Genomic DNA, 18,965 nt, shown 5'->3' on the forward strand with positions numbered 1-18,965 from the left:
CATATTCTGTGGAATTTTGTACACAAATGGAACTTGCTGGTCTACTTATACTATACGATTTATTTATAACTTTGGGGTTAAATAAGACCTTGAAGACAGTTTTTTGTAGAAATTAAGTGTATTACTTGTCTTGCTTAAGTCATGCTTAAGTTTTGCTTAACCTTACATGGAATTGTCATTATATAAGAAAAGGAGTGTCGTTGTAAACTGTGACCTGATTCTAAATTTCCAGAGACTTAAGTCTGTATCTGAAGTCTTTGATCTCTTAATGCAACTGCCAAACACTATAAATCCAAACAGCCAAATTGTTCAGCTATAAAAGAAAGAGAAAAATAAACCAGTGGGACACAAATGCTACCACTTACATTGCTTAAAAAAAAATCAGCAATGTCTACAAAGGCCAATAAAACAGCATGTTAGTCCAAAAAAGAAGCCAGTAAAAACAACAAGACTGTATTTCCTCATTAAAAGAGAACACCCGCTAGTCCTTCATGACATCGCGTTCTATAAATCCTTCCATACAACCGCACTGACCCACATCTCACCTCTCATCTTACTATCACCTCAATTATGTCCTCCCAATGGGCCATCTGACCCCCATCTTACCTCTCATACTCCAGGTTGTCATGGTCACAGCGGGCGTCTTTGTGCTTCTCCCAGTCCTTTCCATGGCGGCACGTCGTCAGCGAGACAATGTCCTTCCCGTTGTGGATGTGGTGGAGGGCATTACGGGTGTCCGAGCCAATGCCTGTTAGGTAACGCTTCCCTTTGAACATCAGCAGGTACTTCCTGCGTGGTGGGACGGTGTTCCGCACGAGCCAGCCCCGCTCTCCGCCCTTCTGGGGGTGCTCCTTTGAGAAGAGGGGGATGGAGACGTCAAAGCCCGGCCTGAAATGTTCTGTGTTGAGGCTGGCTTTGGCTAAGATGGCCTGGCCTATGTTGAAGCCCAGGTCCTCGGTGTAGTTGGGCCAGGTGCCCGAGTACAGGTTGAAGATCAGGTGGTTCCGCCCGTCGTTCCAGAGCGGGTAACCACGAATACGTTCGTCCACATTAGGCACAAACTGTCCCGATAGCTGGTCTCTGTCCAAGGTGTCTATCCTAGCACAAACAGACATGCTTCGCGGGGGTCTGATGTGTAGTACCTTGACTCACCTATAGACGTCAGGATCTTCCTATAACTCTCTGACACTCGATCGTTTTTCTCCGATGGGTATACGTACACCCTGAACCCTTCCCTTCCTCTCCGGCGACACCGCGAGAAGTCGAAACAGGTCTCCATGCGGCAGCGGCTGTCTTTGTAGATGCCGGACCAAGCCTGCCGGCGCTGGCGGGGCGACTCGGATGTCCCTGGGTCCGTCTGGAGCTCGTCCAGGTGGGCATAGCGGGGCAGGAAGGCCCGGTCAGTCCAGTTGGGCCAGGGGCGCACCACCTCGCCCCGCTGGCGTGTCAGCAGCCGGAGCAGACGTACCTGGACTCCTCCACCCCAGTAAAAGAGGAGCAGCCAGCAGCACGCACACAAGCCCAGCAGAACATACTTCTTACGCGCCTGCATGGGGGCCTGTCACAGTCTCTATATTTTCCCCTCTATCTCTCTCTCTTGTCCTCTGCTCCTCTCTTCCTCTGCCCCTCAGCTCTCTAGCCTCACAGGGGCCGGGGACTGACTTGTGACTTCTAACAAGGAGGGTCTAGTGGAGGACAATGTGTTAACATGGACATCACTGTCTCTAAGTGTGGCCCAGTCCAGATAGCCATTTAAAATGACACAATCTGAGATACTGAATCCACTCTCTCAGCTTCTCACCGTCTTCCCCATTTGCTCTCCCTGGTAGGATCAGATGTGTGTGTTAGCCTGTCTCTGCTGTGGTGCAAGCTGCTGCTGCTGTGTGTGTTTCTTCCACTGCCCAGCCTGGTTGAGAGTGATGAAGGGTGATTTCTCCTCTCTCTGAGGCCGAGCTCGCTGCCTCATGGTGCCTGGTGTGGCCGCTGTCTGCAGGGCCCCTGGTGGGAAGAAGTAAACAAACACGAATACAAATCAGTACATAGCCAGTGCTGCTGTTCACCACCAACACCAACATATTCTCTGGGATTAGTTTTTAAACCGCTGTCTCAAGTGATGCCCTAAGTAGCGCTTTACAATGCCAAGAGTGTAGGTTTTCATTTGGGTAACTTTTTATTGCAAACAAAACACCCCATGGAGTCAAGATTCAATTTGGCAACCAACTCTTGCACTAATACACACAAAAACAGACCCAAGCAAGCATTTGTGCACACATGCTCTCATCTGCTGAAAACACACGCATAATCAACAGCAACTCATTTACAGCATAATCAAATGTCACTGAAATAGCACAGCTGAGTCCAGTTTTGCAGGAAGTGAAATGCAGGATTTAAAACTGTAACAGTCTCTCCTCAGTGTGCTGCAGCACTGATAAATTCTTTTGAAAAACACATATTAAAGTTTCTCTCTTTCAAACTCTCAAACTCTTCAAACTCTCATAGAGGCACCCAACCCTGATTAGCCACGCATCAAAACCATCTCTTCATAATGTCTGCCTTCTGTCTCTCTCTGTCCCCCCTCTGCCTTCCGCTCTCGCTGTGAGAAAGATAAATTAAACCGGAGACTCGCGGGCTCATATGTGCTGTGATGTGTATTGACATCCACTTCTGGAGCCGCAGTTTGGGTTAGTATGCTAAACCTGAAGCCGCAGACAGGACCAGATATTATCATGCTCTTCAAGCTCCAGTTGAACTGAGCCAGATAGAGTTGAGGTGCAGTGGAGGAGAAAATAGGAAAGTGTTTAGTGTCTGAAATGGACATTTGGAAAAGGAGAAGGAAAACAGAGCGTCTTTATGACTCTGAAACGTCCGTTCACCTTGGAGAGACTGAGAGAAAGTATCTCTTGTTTTATTTGCAAACATCCAACGGCTTCTCAAACCCATATTTTCACCAAGCATCCCCCCAAAACTCCCCAACATTTATAACTGAGTGTGTGTGTGTGTGTGTGTGTATGTGTGTGTGAAGAACACCTCACAGTGAAGGACAGTGTTCTTACTGCCAGCTGCCGCACAAAGACAGCTTTCAGGTCTCACCTGCCCTCCCTCTCTTTTACTCCCTCTCTCCCTGTCTCTCTACCTCTCATTCACATTCCTCGTTTCCACTGCTTCTCCAGCCAAGCAGAATTGATACCTACCTTCTCTGTTTGCAATAAAAAAAATACCACACAGGTGATGTGGGTAAACAATACATTGTCTGATTTCTCCAACTTCTCCATCTCAAATGAACAGGGAAGATGTGGTTTCACATGAGAAATGAATGGCTTTTCCTGCTGAAACCGCTTTGTGTGTGCATATTCATGAGCCTGGGCAGCGTAGACCTCTGTGACGGTACCCCACCTGTGGTTGTTATATGTGAATGAAAGGCAGCCTGCGGGTGGGTGGGACAATAGATATGCTCAGAGCTTTGTGCAATATCTGTGTCTGCATGCTTGTGTGTGTACGTAAACACGGCAGAGTGTGTGGTGTATTTGTGTGCGTGTTTTTGAACATGTGTACGCTTGTCAGTGTGGTTTGGGTGTGACAGCAGTATCTACGTGTGTGTGCCTGTTTTCTGTGTGGGTGTGTGCGTGCATGTGCATGGGTGTGTGTGTGTGAGATCACAGTCTCTAGAGTGAGCCACATAATTCCAGACAATTCAGGTCAGCTAATCTTCCTATGGAGATGTTGGTGGGCGGTTTTTGGCACTTTCCCTTCTCCTATTCCTCCGGCTGCGACTGCAGCAGTGCGAACACTCAGCAGACTAAGTTGTGGTGAAATAGACACTTGGGATCCCATTACATACTCTTCATCAATAATTCACTTGCTCCTTTAGTTAAGACATTGATTTCCTTTCTTTATTTCTTTCATGCTTTATATCCCCTGCCACCAATGCGTTGAACTAGAGCTCAATCTTCTTCAGGATACACTCCAGTGAGAAATCTGCACCGGCTCTGTCCCACTGATTTGTGGCTCTGGGGAAAATTGATAGTGATTGCAGGAAGGTGTAATAGAAAAAGTGATGGAAGATATCATTATGATGGTGGTAATGATGATGGGCATGAAGAATTCATTCCATTTCCTTATCCAGCATCTGAAGCCATTTCACACTGGGATACCATTCCTTATGTCCTCCTTCTGTTTAGCACCAGCAGTTGTCTTGCAAAAATAACAGTCCACAGAGGATATTTACATTGATCAAGGGCTTCTGAGGTCGCTCTCTACCCACTGTTGCAACAACACCAGCAACAGCGGGAAATAAAATCTCCATACCAGAGACCCCATTTCTTAAAACCTTTTCATTCAACACTCTCCATTTCATGTAGCTTCAAGAGATTACAAGAGAGTGAGAGCGAATTGATTTTAATTTGACACCATTGAGAATAATATTACAAGGTTATATACCACCAATTGAGGGCACAAACCGATATTTTTGGCAATAGACTACAGCCATCCATTGTCTACAAATGTTGCTGGTACAGTACAGTCTTGGGTGTGAGGAGGCCTTTCTCAAATAACTGCCACTTTCGTCCCTGCCATCCTATTTATTACAGTGTGTTCCAAACTGTACTGCAGTGAATGGCATTAAGCAGTGTGTGGCCATTAGCAAGGAGCGTTAATGATGAATGTAGGCCAGAGAAACTGTGGGGCATGTCTGGGCCTGACTGAGCCTGGCAACACACTCGGAGCAGCAAATCAGCGAGCAGAGACACACGTGCGCGTAGCTACAGATGCACGCACACGCATGCAAACACACACCAGTATGTGCAGGTGGGCATAAATAAAAAAACAAACAAAAAAAATGCAAAAAAAAATTGTGGACAGACACGTGTGCGAGCACAGCGATGTTGCTGTAAGTGGCGAGAGAAGTTCCTCTGTCATGGATCAATGATGGATCATTATAGCTGGGTGACTAGCACTGGAAAAGGCCACAGGGCTCATTGAATGGTGATGCCTGAAGGAGGAAGGACAGGGTTCAGCGAAAGGTGAGAGCAAGATTTTGAGCTCTTTAATTCTACGCATCCCTCCCTCATCCCTTCTTTCCCATCCATTCAGCCTTCCTTCATCCCTCAACTCCTTCTCCTCTTCCACTCCATCTTCTCCTTCCCCCTCCGTTTCCTATGCCGTGCTGATTACCTAAGCTAACTGCGGGGTTTTGCTTGAAAACAATATCATTCCATGCCATTTTCCGTTTGCAATTACGCCCGCCTCATCCTCCGACAGAAGGAACAAAGAGGGGGCACAAAATTCTTAATCAGAGACATGAAAAATAAACTCAAACACACCAACAATTCTTTGATCATTGTTCGCCTTGAGTGCAAGGAAAAACTTCTAGGAAGGTTCAATTAGAGTGCAACCGAGCAAAGCAATGAAATTATGTCAACACTGCAAAGAGTTCTAGGGAAACAAATGGAATACGCACACTCCCTGAAAAAATCAGCTGACACAAGGTAGCAGGTGGATCATGTACCATTAGAGGTAGCAGGATGAACCAGCTTTGCTGCAACTCGGATCCACATCCTCAGTCTCTGCTGTCTTCTGCTTGCTTACTCATCTCACTCACCTCCCCCTGTGTCTCACACACACGCACTCACACACTTTTCCTAAAAATACATGGGGGATGAATTGTGATTCTGAATTGTCCTTCGATTGAACATATTATGACTTACAGGGCTGAACCTCCGATGCAATGTAATTTGATTTGGAGAACCTAACTTTCTATTGAATGTAATCTGATTTGGAGGAAATGGGGAAGTCAATAGTCAAGGGGAGAGGGAAGGAGGAAATGAATCAGAATAGACAGAAATATGTGAGGTTGGAGGAAGGTTGGAGGAAGGTTGGGGAGGCTGAGTAGAAAACAGAATGATTCAGCTCCATAGTGTGGATGACAGCTGTGCCCCAACCTCGCTTCTCCTCCTCCCGTCTCCTCTTCTTCTTTTCAAAAGACCTTAAGGGGCTCCATCTACTATTTCTACCTGCCGCTGCTTCCCACAGGAAGATACCCCATCTTGTCATTCAGGGAACAAAATTGAATTGAAACAAAATTTCTCATCTCATCTATCGCTCTAAGATTGTGTTTACACAGCAGCTCATTCAACTGTGGTTATGCAAGCCTTAATAAATAAACTAAACCCAGCTGAAATGGACAACAATAGTGGTTGCCTTGTGAAGAATTGTTCTTCTTTCAATCATTTCCTTTTTTCACACCATCGTTTAGACAATTTTAAAAAAGAATCCTACTTTTTGCGGCAGAACTGGCTTTACCGTGTTTGTTTAGTTTGCTATTTTCTGGCCAAAAGCACCAGTTATCTATACATTGACCTTGTAAACTTCCAAATGAAATCCACTCCCACTGCAGTCATTCTCTGGGTAGAGGAGCCATAGCCGTGGCGAGAGAAGCGGCAGCATCATTATTATGTCTGAAAGTGATTTGGATAGCGACATGAGCGGGTTGTAAAACTGACACTGGATGGGCCAAATGTCTGGAAAATGAAATCTCCATTCCCTCCCAGCTGATTTGGTTAGCCTGCAAAGAGTGTCTACCTGAATGATATAAGCCCACCATACACTGACACAAATCCTGGGCAATTACTCTGTAGGAATGGGATGATTCATGCCAGTGTTCAGTTGGCAGCAGGCATTTCGGTGCGTTTGTGTGTGTGCTGTGTGATCGTTTGTGGCCGTGTGTGTGCAAGGGACTATACTTAAACACACATCTGGCATGGTGTTTTTTGCTGGCCTAAAGCTGGCGACTATATTAGTTCAGTGAAATGAAGTGTTCTGAAGAAAACACAAATCTTGTGGTGAGGTGAGAGGCTAAGTCGAACTAAAATTAAACCCTGGACTCTGTCATTACGGGCCTGAGAGACGTGACAGTGTGACCAGGGACCAGAGGACAGCCGCATTGTATGGGGGATGTGTGTGTGTGTGTGGTGTATGAGTGTCTATGGGTGGATGGTTTACGATGCCAGGAATTTGTGTATGTGCCCATCAACTGTGTGTGTGTGTTTCTGCTTGAATGACTGCAGGGGTGCACTTATATTCTTCCTGAGACTATATAACCTGAGCAGGAGCGACTGACTGACTGACTGACTGACTGACTGGCTGACTGAGGTTGCAGAGGAGGTTTGTCTGTGTGTCTGTAGTCGTATCAGTCTGCGGTGAGCCAAAGAAAACCTGCTGTGGTGAAAATAGGAGCAGCCTAAGCACCCTGGCAGACCTGCATTAAAGGCTCACGGCCTGGACTGATCCATACTGCTGTGATTTGTTCTATTTCCTATCCTCACCCACTGGTTGGCCTTTGTAATTGAGGTGTCATGTACACACACCCACACACCATACATATGTAAGCAGCGACACACACACACACATTTCGATATGCTGTGCTGAACAATGGCTTTTTACTGTACAAAACAAATAATCTCTCTCGCTGTCTACACCCAGCTACTGGAGAATTTTTCCATTAGCTCGACCACCGCGGAAAGCATAACGGCCATAAACTTAATCAAGCACTGGTTCTTTTACGAGGCCATTTTCACAATATGGATAACATCGCGTTCTTCTCCACCTTAATAAAACCGTGGTTGCTCTGCGTGGGTAGAGGGACTCTGACACGGTTAATAAGATGTTTACCTCAAGCTGTACGCCCTGCAACGCAAACAGCCTCCCGACCGCACTCCCATTTCCAAACCCAGCATAATTACAAGCCGGGGTTGATTAATTATGTCTCAACAATATGCTGCACTCCAACGCCACAAGGGCTAATTAACAGAATGAACAAGATGGGTAGGAACAATTATTAGGGGCTTCAAGCTAGTTCTCTGATTTTGGCAGGGCTGTTTGCAGTCCTAGAAACTCACTGAAAGACAAAGCGAGGATGTGGCCACGGCACACAGAAAGAGTGATAGCCTCTGAATTGGCACCTGAAGCCACAGCAGGACACAGGTACAGCAAGCACACTGCTCTGCACCTTGTGATGCACACACCTCAAAAACAGCCCAAATTCATCCGCCATATTAGCCCATGTGCTACCATCTCTCATCATTCGGGGTTCAGGCTGGAAACGCCCCTCTTGAAACAGATCCCAGACGAGACTGGCCTACACACATTTTAACCTTGACAAGACAGCGAAGAGATAGTGTTGTGACCCTGGAAAAAGGACTGGGGTGCACATTCCTAATGGGGTTCAATTAGTAGGGTGTACCCTGATGTTGCGATTCGGTCAGTAGTAGCTTTTTCAATTCACTGGCGGTTGAATGTTTCTTTTAGAGAGAGGCAATTTGTTCAAAATATTCCCCTCCCTCTATTTCCTAATATTAAAACATGTTAATTTACCCTTAAATTATTGTAGAATTAAGTTACACTTCCATGCATTACTATTTTGCATGTATCATCTCTATATATTATGTTTACATTTACTAATAAATTCTATATTTTTATGTACACTTGTTTAATGCATTGCCCTACTCCACAGATCGATAATAATCATGATTTTCAAGTCAGTGCAGTGCAAAGTGCATTAAAGGTTTGAACACCAAGCACAGTGACCCAAGAGGGATAATAGCTTTTGGAGGTCACACACCGATATTTCCAATCCCTCTAATGAGTGCCTTGATCATGCTAATGCTCAGTGCCAATGTAAACACGAACACTGTCTGTCTTGGGCAATGCCTCGATAGGGCAAGATATGTGCTTCTGTTAATCGCCAGGGTGGGTATTACAGAAGCATCATGAATGTGAAATCCCATTAAGATGCTGGGTTGCCATTACAGTAAAGTAATTTCATCAACCAGATGAAATCCGTGTAGAGCTTGTGTTCAGCAACCACCCTCCCAGAGTGCCTTTTTCTGCGCATTCATAGTAATGACAGCGCTTCATTTGGGATCACTGAAGTCATCATCTATTTTCATCAAAATAACAAGAGTGGCAATTAATTGCTGCAATGATCTGTGGCAGCCTTGTGCGTTCTTTGGGATTTGTCAATATGTGAGTCACTCTGTAGGATGTGATAGGGTTTGTTTGCTGTTGTGTGAGCTATTGCTTAATATAACTTTAATGCAAGAGGTCACAGCACAAACTGAGAACAAAGAAAGTGAATTTCATTTCAGCTGCATCAAGAACATAAGGTCCTATGTTGTATTCGTTTTTAATATACCGGTAACACCGAGAAAATTAATACTTGTAACAGTTTTAATTTGCAGCACAGGTAACAGCACGGCAGCTTTCAAGTCAACCTCAAAGCAAATCCACTGATCATCAAATGCACGATCTAGTGTACTGTTCATGTTTCCAGAATTGAATTTCATTTTGTGGTGCTGTCTGACACTTTAAAGCGATGTCATGTCACATTGTGCACCATGCATAGTCAAGGGCTCACTGCATGCCTTGCACTGTCCCATTGCAGTCTACAGTCTACTGTGAGCTCCTGCTGTCAGTTTCTGCTGTGCAACTCCGATGTGTCACTATGCCACAAATGTCACCGAGGCAGCTCCCTTTACATTTAGTATGACCTACTGTGTGATTTAAATGCATTGTAAGAAGAAACATCTTGTCAGCTGAAGTGGTTGCCATATTATTTAATATTCTTGGATGGTGGCAGGGTAATGTGCAACCCTCAGCCCGTCTGTCCAGCAGGAGAGGCAGTCATCTGCCAAAAATCCTCTACATGGGCTCTGGGTAGTTCCAAGGCTCAGGCATTAGATATTATGGGTTAGAAACGGCTGAATGACCGTGTAATTAGTTACAGCAAGAATTTTAATACTGTAATATACAACATTGCCTATGAATGAACAGGATACGTAGCACATGAGGTTATGTGAGACAGCGGCAAAAGCGCTACTCAATCTAAATGACCTGTAGCAGTCACATTGTCAAAAGCACACTGCACAGCCTACCTGTCACAGCATGATGATGAGGTTCTTGGAGGTGGCAGGAGAAGACTCATTCACTTCTGAGTTGGCTGGGGAGCTTCACTTCACCCTATCCAGTCCGCCTCAAGCCAAAACAGTTGCGCACTGAACTGTTGAGCGTCCTGCTGTAGCGGTAGGTACTGTTGGCAGCCCAGTCAGTCAATGACCGGCTGTAGTGGCTCAAGAAATCCACTTGTCCCCCTCACAGGCGGCCCTCCTCTCGATTTACGAGTCCTATAATATGATCAAGTTACAAGGCTGACATAGCGCAAACATACGCACCGTCCGGGTGCGTCCATAAAAATAATCTCACGGCGGAGTGTCCCTCCGCCCCTCGATGTCTGCCTTCCCAGCTCGCCTCTCTCTCTCTCATCTCTCTCTCTCTCTCTCTCTCTCCTCTCTCTCTCCTCTCTGCCGATATATCGCTCTCTCTTTTATCCTACTCCTCACATCGGCGCACCTCTCATTATATGCAGTGTAGACAGCACATCCCAATGTCCTGCTGCCCCACCAGCTACCTGGATTTTCTTCTCCAGTCAGACCCGCCTGCCTCTGTGTTGCCCTCTCCCCTACTAAAAATAACTACAGACTTATAGTCCTAGTAGCTATATTCCAACGGGGACTTATTATGCGCTTGTGGCAGCAGTTACTTTGAGAGAGTTTATGGTGCCCCAACGCATTTATGATATTTATCTCCCATATGGTTTTATCGCCTTGCTTGCTGTGGTGTTTGTGCTGGCTATGCCCTTACAATGTGTTGTACTGTACGATCACTATCTTTTTGAAGGGTTTCCAGTATGTTGGGATTCCATTTTAACCGCCTGAGCAGCATGGGTGACAAAGGTGCGCTGCTAGGAGCCAGCCAAACATCCATCGGGAGAGCTGGTAGCAGGTACAGGCTACGGGGCTCTTAACGTGGACAAAGGCACATAACATTATTTAGTGTTGCTAATTTACAATCACAGTCAGTGCCGTTCCCAGTGCAAAATGGACGAGGACTGTGAGTGCATTTTCGTAGTATCAATATGAAATAAAAATAAAATAGTGACTAAGCCTTTGGACCATTTACGACCATGATACGCCTGGTTTTTAATAGAAATGCTCTATTGATAGCCTGTGATTTCAAAACAACTAAATGTATGATTTCCACTGAACCAGGCCTTTTCAATTATTGTTATCTACAGTGAACACAGCTTCTATACGTAAACGAGAGTGGCACCCAGTAGGCTACGATCACCCCCTGCGCTCCGCCTGCCTTCCTCCCCCGACACAGAGCTCGCCCTTACCGGGTGGCGAACCACGCTCTTCCCCGCTTTCGTAATTTTCCTTTTCACGCCACGGCCGGGCATTTGCGAGTCAAATCAGCGTGCGTGGACAGTTCCCACCGTCAGGATATGACTGATATATGTGCGCGTAAATTGTCCCATTTTCCATATCCACAACAGTCCACACACGACCCGCCCCCCGGCGCTTGTGATTGGCTCAGAGGCTCCTCGACGCTTTCGTCGCACCGTAAAGGAAAAACAACGCACATCTGGCCACGGTGCCGCGCACCTGACCGTTTTGGAAACATCGAATTACGCACAGGGTTTGCGCCGATATGGAGCATCGTCATATGAAAGTCATATCAAAGTGATTGGAAGCCTCCTGCCTCTTTTAGCTGACAATACTGTCATCTTATCATCTTCTTCTATACTAGACTATGGATTTAAAACAAGACTTCACAGGCACACACATTAGGCAACTGACCACCATTTTATGATATTTTGCCCCCGAGACAAAGGATTATTGTTGTTTTAGGTTTGAATTGCCATAACTGTCTCACCCTGCATGATGAGAAAATTGTGGTGGGAGACGAATGAATAAGAGTTATTTCTAGTCTACTCTGTAATTGTTACATTTTTTTGGTAAAAGTAATTACGTGAAATTAAATGATTCCTCTTTTTGCAGGGGAACCCTCTGGGGCCCCTCACGCCCCTAGAGGTCCCCTAAAGCCACCTCAAGAACCAGTGTCCTCTGCACTTTTCACAAGTCTAGAATCAATAAATCATCGATTCAACAGCGGTTTTAGGGTGTAGATTAATAGAGGGCCTTTATTTTGTGAAACTGATGAGGCTACCCATTAACGTCAAAAGATAAACTGGGAGATTTTTGTGACAAACATTCGGGCCTAATCACTGGCTATGCATGCTCCCCAAAAGCAATGAGACAACTGAATGCATTTAATTGGGCGTTTAGGTCACAAAATTACACCATGGGAAATAGAGCCGAGTGACAAGAATTCCTTTTTTCCACAGACCACAGTGAGGCTGGCATTTCTGAGCCTCTTGCGCCACTGCCTGTCCAAAGGGAGTCGCTCTCCCCCCTTCCATTCCCTGTCTGATGTGAGCCTGTCTTTCTTTGGACTGAGACTTTTCTCTGGATCTTTCTCCTGAGTGGCCCAGCCTTGGAAAAAAAAAAAGAAAGAAAGTGCAGAGAGAGGGCTGGCAGGGCAAGCGAGACTAATCATTGAGCAACAGTGTGGAGGCTTTCTGAGGATTAGCGACATCTGTCACAGTTTAAGGATGCTTTCACTAACAATTATAACAGAGTGCAGTAGGAATTAAAATGCCATAAATGCTCTAAATATTATGGAATGAAGATGTCCAGGCCAGATATTATGAAACCCTGAAACCTAAAACAAATCACATTGTTATTATTATTTTTACCAGCCTATTATGTGGTCTATATTTGATTTCATAAGTTCATCATTTTACTAATAAGGGCAAAGTAGGGTATAAGGACCTATAGATACAAAGATGATCTATAATTAATCACAGTACCTAAGATTTATAGGCTCATGCATACAAGTTTTGGTATGCATGTATCCAGAATACTGATTGCCAGATAAAATGTCCTGCTGCATGCTATGTGCACGCATTAATTAGACTTTTAAATAACTGACTGATTCCCAAGCATTTTTATATCAGTGGCCAAGAAATAACAAAATTTGGTCTCACTGAATTTTCTGTCCGCCCTCAGTGGACTTGATCTAAATAAGAATAACTTTATGGAGGCGTGACAACAATAAAACAGTCATTGCTATGAGGTGTTTCGTGTGGCAACTCCAGCAAGCGAATGAAGTGAAAAAAAAAAAAGTGAAATTATTTTGGCATAGGAGGGGTGTGGGGACACGCACACTGAATAACCTACCTCGCACTTCACAGTCTAGCAGCAGAGTTGGGACAACTGGCTCTTAGAAAAATCTTTGTTTGGCAGAGCAGCCTAAAAAAACTTGGCCAGAGTCCCTCCTGTCCTCACGGTGCATCTGCCTCTCATCTGCTCACATGTGCGGCTTGTGCTGCGTTCACGTGGCATGGGAAGACCAGCTACAGTCCTGTCATGATAATTGTTCGAGTCCTTTCCCCATATTCGGCATGCACTTTGCGAATTTGGGCCGGTATTAAGAATGGTGACCACAAAGCTGCAAAAAATAAGCAAAATACAACTTTATTTTGGTACATTTATTCAAAAAATGTATCTTTCTGTACATTTGACTGCAGATGCGTCATGGTTTGTCGTGTTCAGACTTCAAATTTGCAAGTCAGGGTCACAAAATAGTTTTTTAACTCCTACTGGCAAGTTGCAAGTTGAGGTGAATGGCATTATGTGACATTATTTGCCAACGCAAAGCAAGGGTGAAAGTGCTTCTTTCTTTCTTTCTTTCTTTTCTTTCTTTCTTAGATCTTTCTTTCTTTCTTTCTTTCTTTCTTTCTTTCTTTCTTTACTCATTCACTAACTTAAATACTTACTTACTTATTCATTCATTTATTTTTCTAACCAATTCTGTCACTTAAGAAGAGATCCTCAACTACAGGGACGACCTGGCAATTGCAAGAAATGACCAAAGCAAAAAAATTGTTACGCAAGAAGCTCATGTGTACCGTCCGCCTGGTGTAACGTGAACGCAGCATCAAACGCAAAACAGGCTCCTCCCATACCAGAAGTAGAATCACCTCCTGCGTTTGTTGCTGAATGATCCCGCAAGGATAGCGGTCTGTAGTGGAAAGGTACGCTCTTTGTCTCTCATACTGACCAGAATGCGGAGTTCACTTTTATTAGGGTTGATGTTTCTTTGCCAGAGGCAGAGGTAAGCGTGGGTTTGACTATGAGACAAGAGTGTGTGTGTGCGCCAAATTCAGCTGTTTCCAGAAAAAAAAAAAAAAAAAAAAAACAACAGCATGCTGATTTAGATTATTAAGCATGCTTCATAGGAAAACAAGCACCAACAGATTGTATTGTTGTCCTGCGTAAGTAAACTTTTATTCCTTTTCGTGTTATGCAAGCCGTTTAAATAATACCTCGACAAGTGACGTCAAATGTGGGCGGATCATCTGACAAATCACAGTGCTTTTTTATCTGAAAAGCTGAGTTCTCTTGCTTTAGCTTCCCCATTTGGAAATGTGTTTACACTGTAGAGGCTATAGATGGCTGTGAATACCCTACATGAGGCTTGAGGACCCCTCTGTAATAATCTACTAGAGCCTGTGAATTCAGATGCCTGAGAAGACATGCCATGCTTTTGTAGCTACACGAGTGCAAAATGCCCTTTGCACATGTTCAAAATATACTTCTGCAGCTCAGTGACAAAGGTCCAAATCACAGGCTTCTGCTTGCTTTTTTTGCAGCATCTATTTCACACACACACACACACACACACACACACACACACACACATATCCCTTGTGCAGCTGTTTGCGTGAGTGAATATGTGCAAGAAAGTGTGTGTGTGTGTGTATCGTAACCTCTGTCTTCCCCGCAGACATGTGAATGAGTAAGCTATTCCCTCCACTCTTTGTTCACCTCCCTCTCCTTTTCTGCTCATTGTCATCGCTCGGCAGTCGGTGTCAGGGAAGCAGCATGCTGGCAGCGCAGACAGATCGGGTCATGGCACTGGGAGAATGGGAGGAACGCTGGCAGGAGGGCAGAATTGGCTTCCATCAGCTCCACGTGCACAAGTAAAGACCTGATTTTTATTTACTTTGTCAGTGGAATGAGCAGAGGTCCAAGTCATGATAATGCACATCTGATGCTACAAGGTTATCTGAACCCCCCCCCCCCCCCCCCCCCCCCCCCCCCCGCAGCGATCTCATAAAACACTTTCAAACAAGCCCTGCAAACAAATCACTTGTTTACAAGGCAAATATAGAGTAACAACTGAGTCTTGCCAATTGGAACAGACACAACCATGTACCCACACCTCATTCACTTGCATATATTGTTTCTCCAGATGGAGTGTGTTTCCAAAACGAGTCCAATAATTTGAATGGAGAGATGATGCAACTGGAAGAGACACTTAAACTCTGCATTTCCAGGAGATAAGCAGGAAGATGTGACCTGTTTGCTGTTAACCGTGTTGTTTATCTCTGTTTATTGTTGTCTGTGTCCCATAGAATGCTGGAGAGCAACATTGATAAAGTTCTTGCTGGCCGGACCGGAGTTCGCTTCTTCTTCCCTCTGTGTGGGAAAGCTATCGATATGAAGTGGTATGAAATGAACTGCTTTTGTACATTAGCAGGGTTGTGCCAGGTTAGTTACTGCTCCAGGGTGAAATGTAAATACCCGTAAATACAGTTATAAATTAATAAGGTTGTAATCGACAAGGTAGAGAGAGTGAGGTATGGTGGAAGGTGTAGTTAAATCCTTTATGTATCATATTATTACATGTTATGGTAGTTGCAATCTTAAAAAGCATTTCCATTAAAAACCTGTGCAGATGTCATATAAATGAACTGAACCATACTCCCCACTGCTCTTCGTCTTGCTCCTGTCTGTGTGAACTCCAGGCTAGCAGACATGGGCCACTCAGTCGTCGGGGTGGAAGTGGCAGAGAAGGCCATCAGGGAGTTTTTTCAAGAGAGCAACCTGACCTACAGCGAGGAACCTGTGCCTGCCATACCCGGGGCAAAGCTTTACAAGGTGGGTAAAGTATGGATGTGAGTGTGAAACTACCACCGTTTTCGGCACTTTCTCTCATACCTGCCACATCGCAGTTACAGTCACAGTAAAGAACGCCTGCTGCAAAACAGTAGACACACAGAAAAACTGCTAACGAGCTTCCACAAGGAGCTGATGCAGCCACCAGTAAAGCATAACTCTAGTAACTTTCGGAAAGCTTTAAGAGGATTATCAGCACAGTTGGCATTGTTGAAACACTCTTAAGCCAATCAAAATGCTAAGCAGTCACGACATATTGTGTAACAGAAATGAACAAACTAGATTGTCATAATTTCTGTTTTAAGATCTCTATTTAAGTTGTTTAACTTCCATGGCAAGCATGAGATGGAGCCCACATGTAAAAACACAGGTGCTGTCTTGATAATTAGCCAATACATTAGTAAAGAACATTGTAACATTTAGATTAGATTTAGATTTACCTTTATCGATCTCTCGAAGGGGAAATTCAAATGATTCAGCAGCAGTAATTAACATCAAAGCAAAAAATTAACATCAAGGCAAGGTTTGTTTGTCCTACGCCCCTATAGAAACACTTTCTCCTATATTCATATAAGAATTAAAAAATAGCAATACCTACATATATATAAAAAAAGGTCAAATAGGAATAGGACACATTAGATCCATCTGTATACACACATGCAGTGCCTGTGTGTATACATGTATAAGGGTCATGTGTATGTATATACTGTAAGGGAGTTCTGTCTCCAATACTGTAGCTTTAAGACAATGTTTACCAATGCCTGAACACTATTGAAAACTCAAAGTGTGTCAAAGGTCAAATCGAAAAGTCAAAGTTCGTTAACATCATCCACGTTGTCTTTGCTCCACAGAGCTCTGAGAGAAACATCTCCTTATATCAGTGTGACATTTACAGTTTCTCCAGGTAAGGGAACCAAGTATTTTTCAGCGTTAATCGAAAAGATGGTAATTTATTTATTAACAACTGCAAGGCAAACTTAGAAACTTGTTTTTTTTTTTCCATTTCCCAGTTCCATTGAGGGCCAGTTTGGGGCTATTTGGGACAGAGGGTCTCTAGTGGCCATCAACCCAAGAGACAGAGAAAAGTAAGCTGAGATCAAATGCTCCACTGAGATTTGAGATTCTCCTTTTGATTTGCAACACAGAGGCGGATGAGTTTGATTTTAGAGCAATGCGCCTGTCATTTGAAAAACATGGCACCCGCTTGTGCAAAATTCTTCCTTTCCTGAAAGTAAAATCCGCAGTGGGATATCATTGAAGCTATTTAAATCTTCAGACTTATATTTAAAAAAAAGGGTAATATTTTGAATGATGTAATCATTCATCATTTTTTTTCAATCGTTACCCATCAGCATTACTTTATTGGTTTTAAAATAGATGTATAACATTTTCAAGTCAAATCATCTGTTTTTTTTCCATGCTGTTTTACTGTTATGTTTCTCGTGATACCACAGGTACGCTTCTCTTATTATGTCTCTGATGGCCAAGGACTGCAGATACCTCTTGGACACTTTGCTCTACAATCCTGAACTATATAAAGGTAACAAGCTGTGAAAATTCTCATGAAAAACCTCAGGTGCATTGCAGGAGTTGTACAGTGAAAAAGACCACTGGCTTGTGAGTCACATATGCCCGTAAGATTGACTCCCAACATAAGATCTACTACTACCTGGTATTAAAATGCATCTTTGGTGATCCAAACACAAGTGGACAGCTCTCAGTCCGTCTGTACACACCTGGCCTGTAATATTCCTGTAGTATTCCTATAGTAACTATCACATCTAGGGTTTGAAGGAATGTATTTAATTGCGCTGGGGCATAAAATTTAAGAACGACCGTCGCCTCCTAATTTTATATGGAAGAAAAAAAAACATGCATATTGTCAATACGTATTTTAGAGACCGCTCACAATTTCTTGCATCATGTTTTTAGGGGGGGCTCATGTCTTATTAAGGGGAGTTTTTATTCATTAACCAGCTGCTTTATAGTTGACCTCACTTCAGTGCTGCTGTTTACACCTGTACTTAAAGGGGTCAGCTGGTGTTCAGATTTCTCAGAATGGATGTTAATACCAGGTGGGAACAGGGCCATAGACTCCTCCTGTTTCTTATGTGTTCTGCATTTCATTCACCATCCCTAAAGTCTCAATGAAAGAAGAAAACCAAATTGAAGCTAATTGTATTTCCCTTTCAGGTCCTCCCTTTTTTGTGCCCGATGAGCAAGTGCATAGTTTGTTTGGTGAGTGTTGTTTCAGATGAATAATTGTGTCAACCAGATTATGACATATACTGATTTATAATAAAGGAACTGTTAACTGGATACCACTGAGATGCAGATATGTTGAATGGTCTGTATAATTATTTGTTGAGACTGGGGGCCTGGATTAATCTGAGGATGTTAATATTGTGTCTGCCTCCCTCAGGAAGCCACTATGATATTGAGCTGCTGCAGTCGGTGGATGCCCTGACAGACAGACAGCGAGCCTGGGGGCTGGACTCCCTGACTGAAAATGTGCACCTCATCACTCCAAAGAGCAGTTAAAGACAGTGTTGGATGTTTAGAGAGCTTAGAGTAGCAGATCTCAGCTATTTTATTGCAAACACAAGTCCTGGGCATTTTTTAATGTTTTTAAATCGTTTGGACACCCGTTCTTCTCCTCTGTATTTTGGGCAAGAAGGGGGATTAATGGAAATAGAGTGCAAAGACAAGATCAGCAAGTACTGTTGATTGATTCAGGGAAACTTACAAGTGTTGTATCACTTCACGAACCTCCGTCATAGAGGCCATATAGTCAAGTCAAGATAAATCAAGTCACTTTATTTATATAGCACATTAAAAAACAACAGGGGTTGACCCAAAGTGCTTTACAAATGTGGCAGAAGATTAGATGAATAATACATAAAAGGCAAGATTAAAAAATAACAGGCACAAAAAAGATAAAAACTAACTAATATATGGCCCCCATGATGGTTTGTTTTTTTTTTTTTTTTACATTTGAATGACTGAATTAATAAAACTGATTTGTTTAAGAATCATTGTGTGTGTTTT

General features: G+C 43.8%; 2 protein-coding genes across 3 annotated transcripts in view; one reads left to right on the forward strand and one right to left on the reverse strand.

The window, feature by feature from the left end:
• ext1c (exostoses (multiple) 1c) overlaps positions 1 to 13,230 on the reverse strand; it is an 87,825-nt gene extending 74,595 nt beyond the window's left edge. The window contains 4 exon segments of the mRNA XM_030063780.1: positions 607 to 1,099; positions 1,102 to 1,998; positions 9,927 to 10,175; positions 13,134 to 13,230. Of these exon segments, the coding sequence (XP_029919640.1) occupies positions 607 to 1,099; positions 1,102 to 1,552 (944 nt within the window). The 5' untranslated portion in view covers positions 1,553 to 1,998; positions 9,927 to 10,175; positions 13,134 to 13,230.
• Positions 13,231 to 13,880: 650 nt separating this feature from the next.
• LOC115367210 (probable thiopurine S-methyltransferase) lies at positions 13,881 to 18,949 on the forward strand. 2 transcript variants are annotated; one of them, XM_030062860.1, is made up of 9 exons: positions 13,881 to 13,990; positions 14,822 to 14,938; positions 15,374 to 15,466; positions 15,767 to 15,899; positions 16,769 to 16,821; positions 16,928 to 17,002; positions 17,372 to 17,457; positions 18,111 to 18,155; positions 18,340 to 18,949. In XM_030062860.1, exons 2-9 carry the CDS (start codon positions 14,841 to 14,843, stop codon positions 18,456 to 18,458), a joined length of 702 nt encoding a protein of 233 aa, XP_029918720.1. In that variant the 5' UTR covers positions 13,881 to 13,990; positions 14,822 to 14,840; the 3' UTR covers positions 18,459 to 18,949. The 2 variants fall into 2 exon arrangements, with proteins under 2 accessions (XP_029918720.1, XP_029918719.1); XM_030062859.1 differs by having other exon boundaries at positions 13,963 to 14,070.
• The last annotated feature ends 16 nt before the right edge of the window (positions 18,950 to 18,965 follow it).

This window comes from Myripristis murdjan, chromosome 11 (genome assembly GCF_902150065.1).
Source record: "Myripristis murdjan chromosome 11, fMyrMur1.1, whole genome shotgun sequence".
In the NCBI taxonomy this organism is placed as follows: Eukaryota; Metazoa; Chordata; class Actinopteri; order Holocentriformes; family Holocentridae; genus Myripristis; species Myripristis murdjan.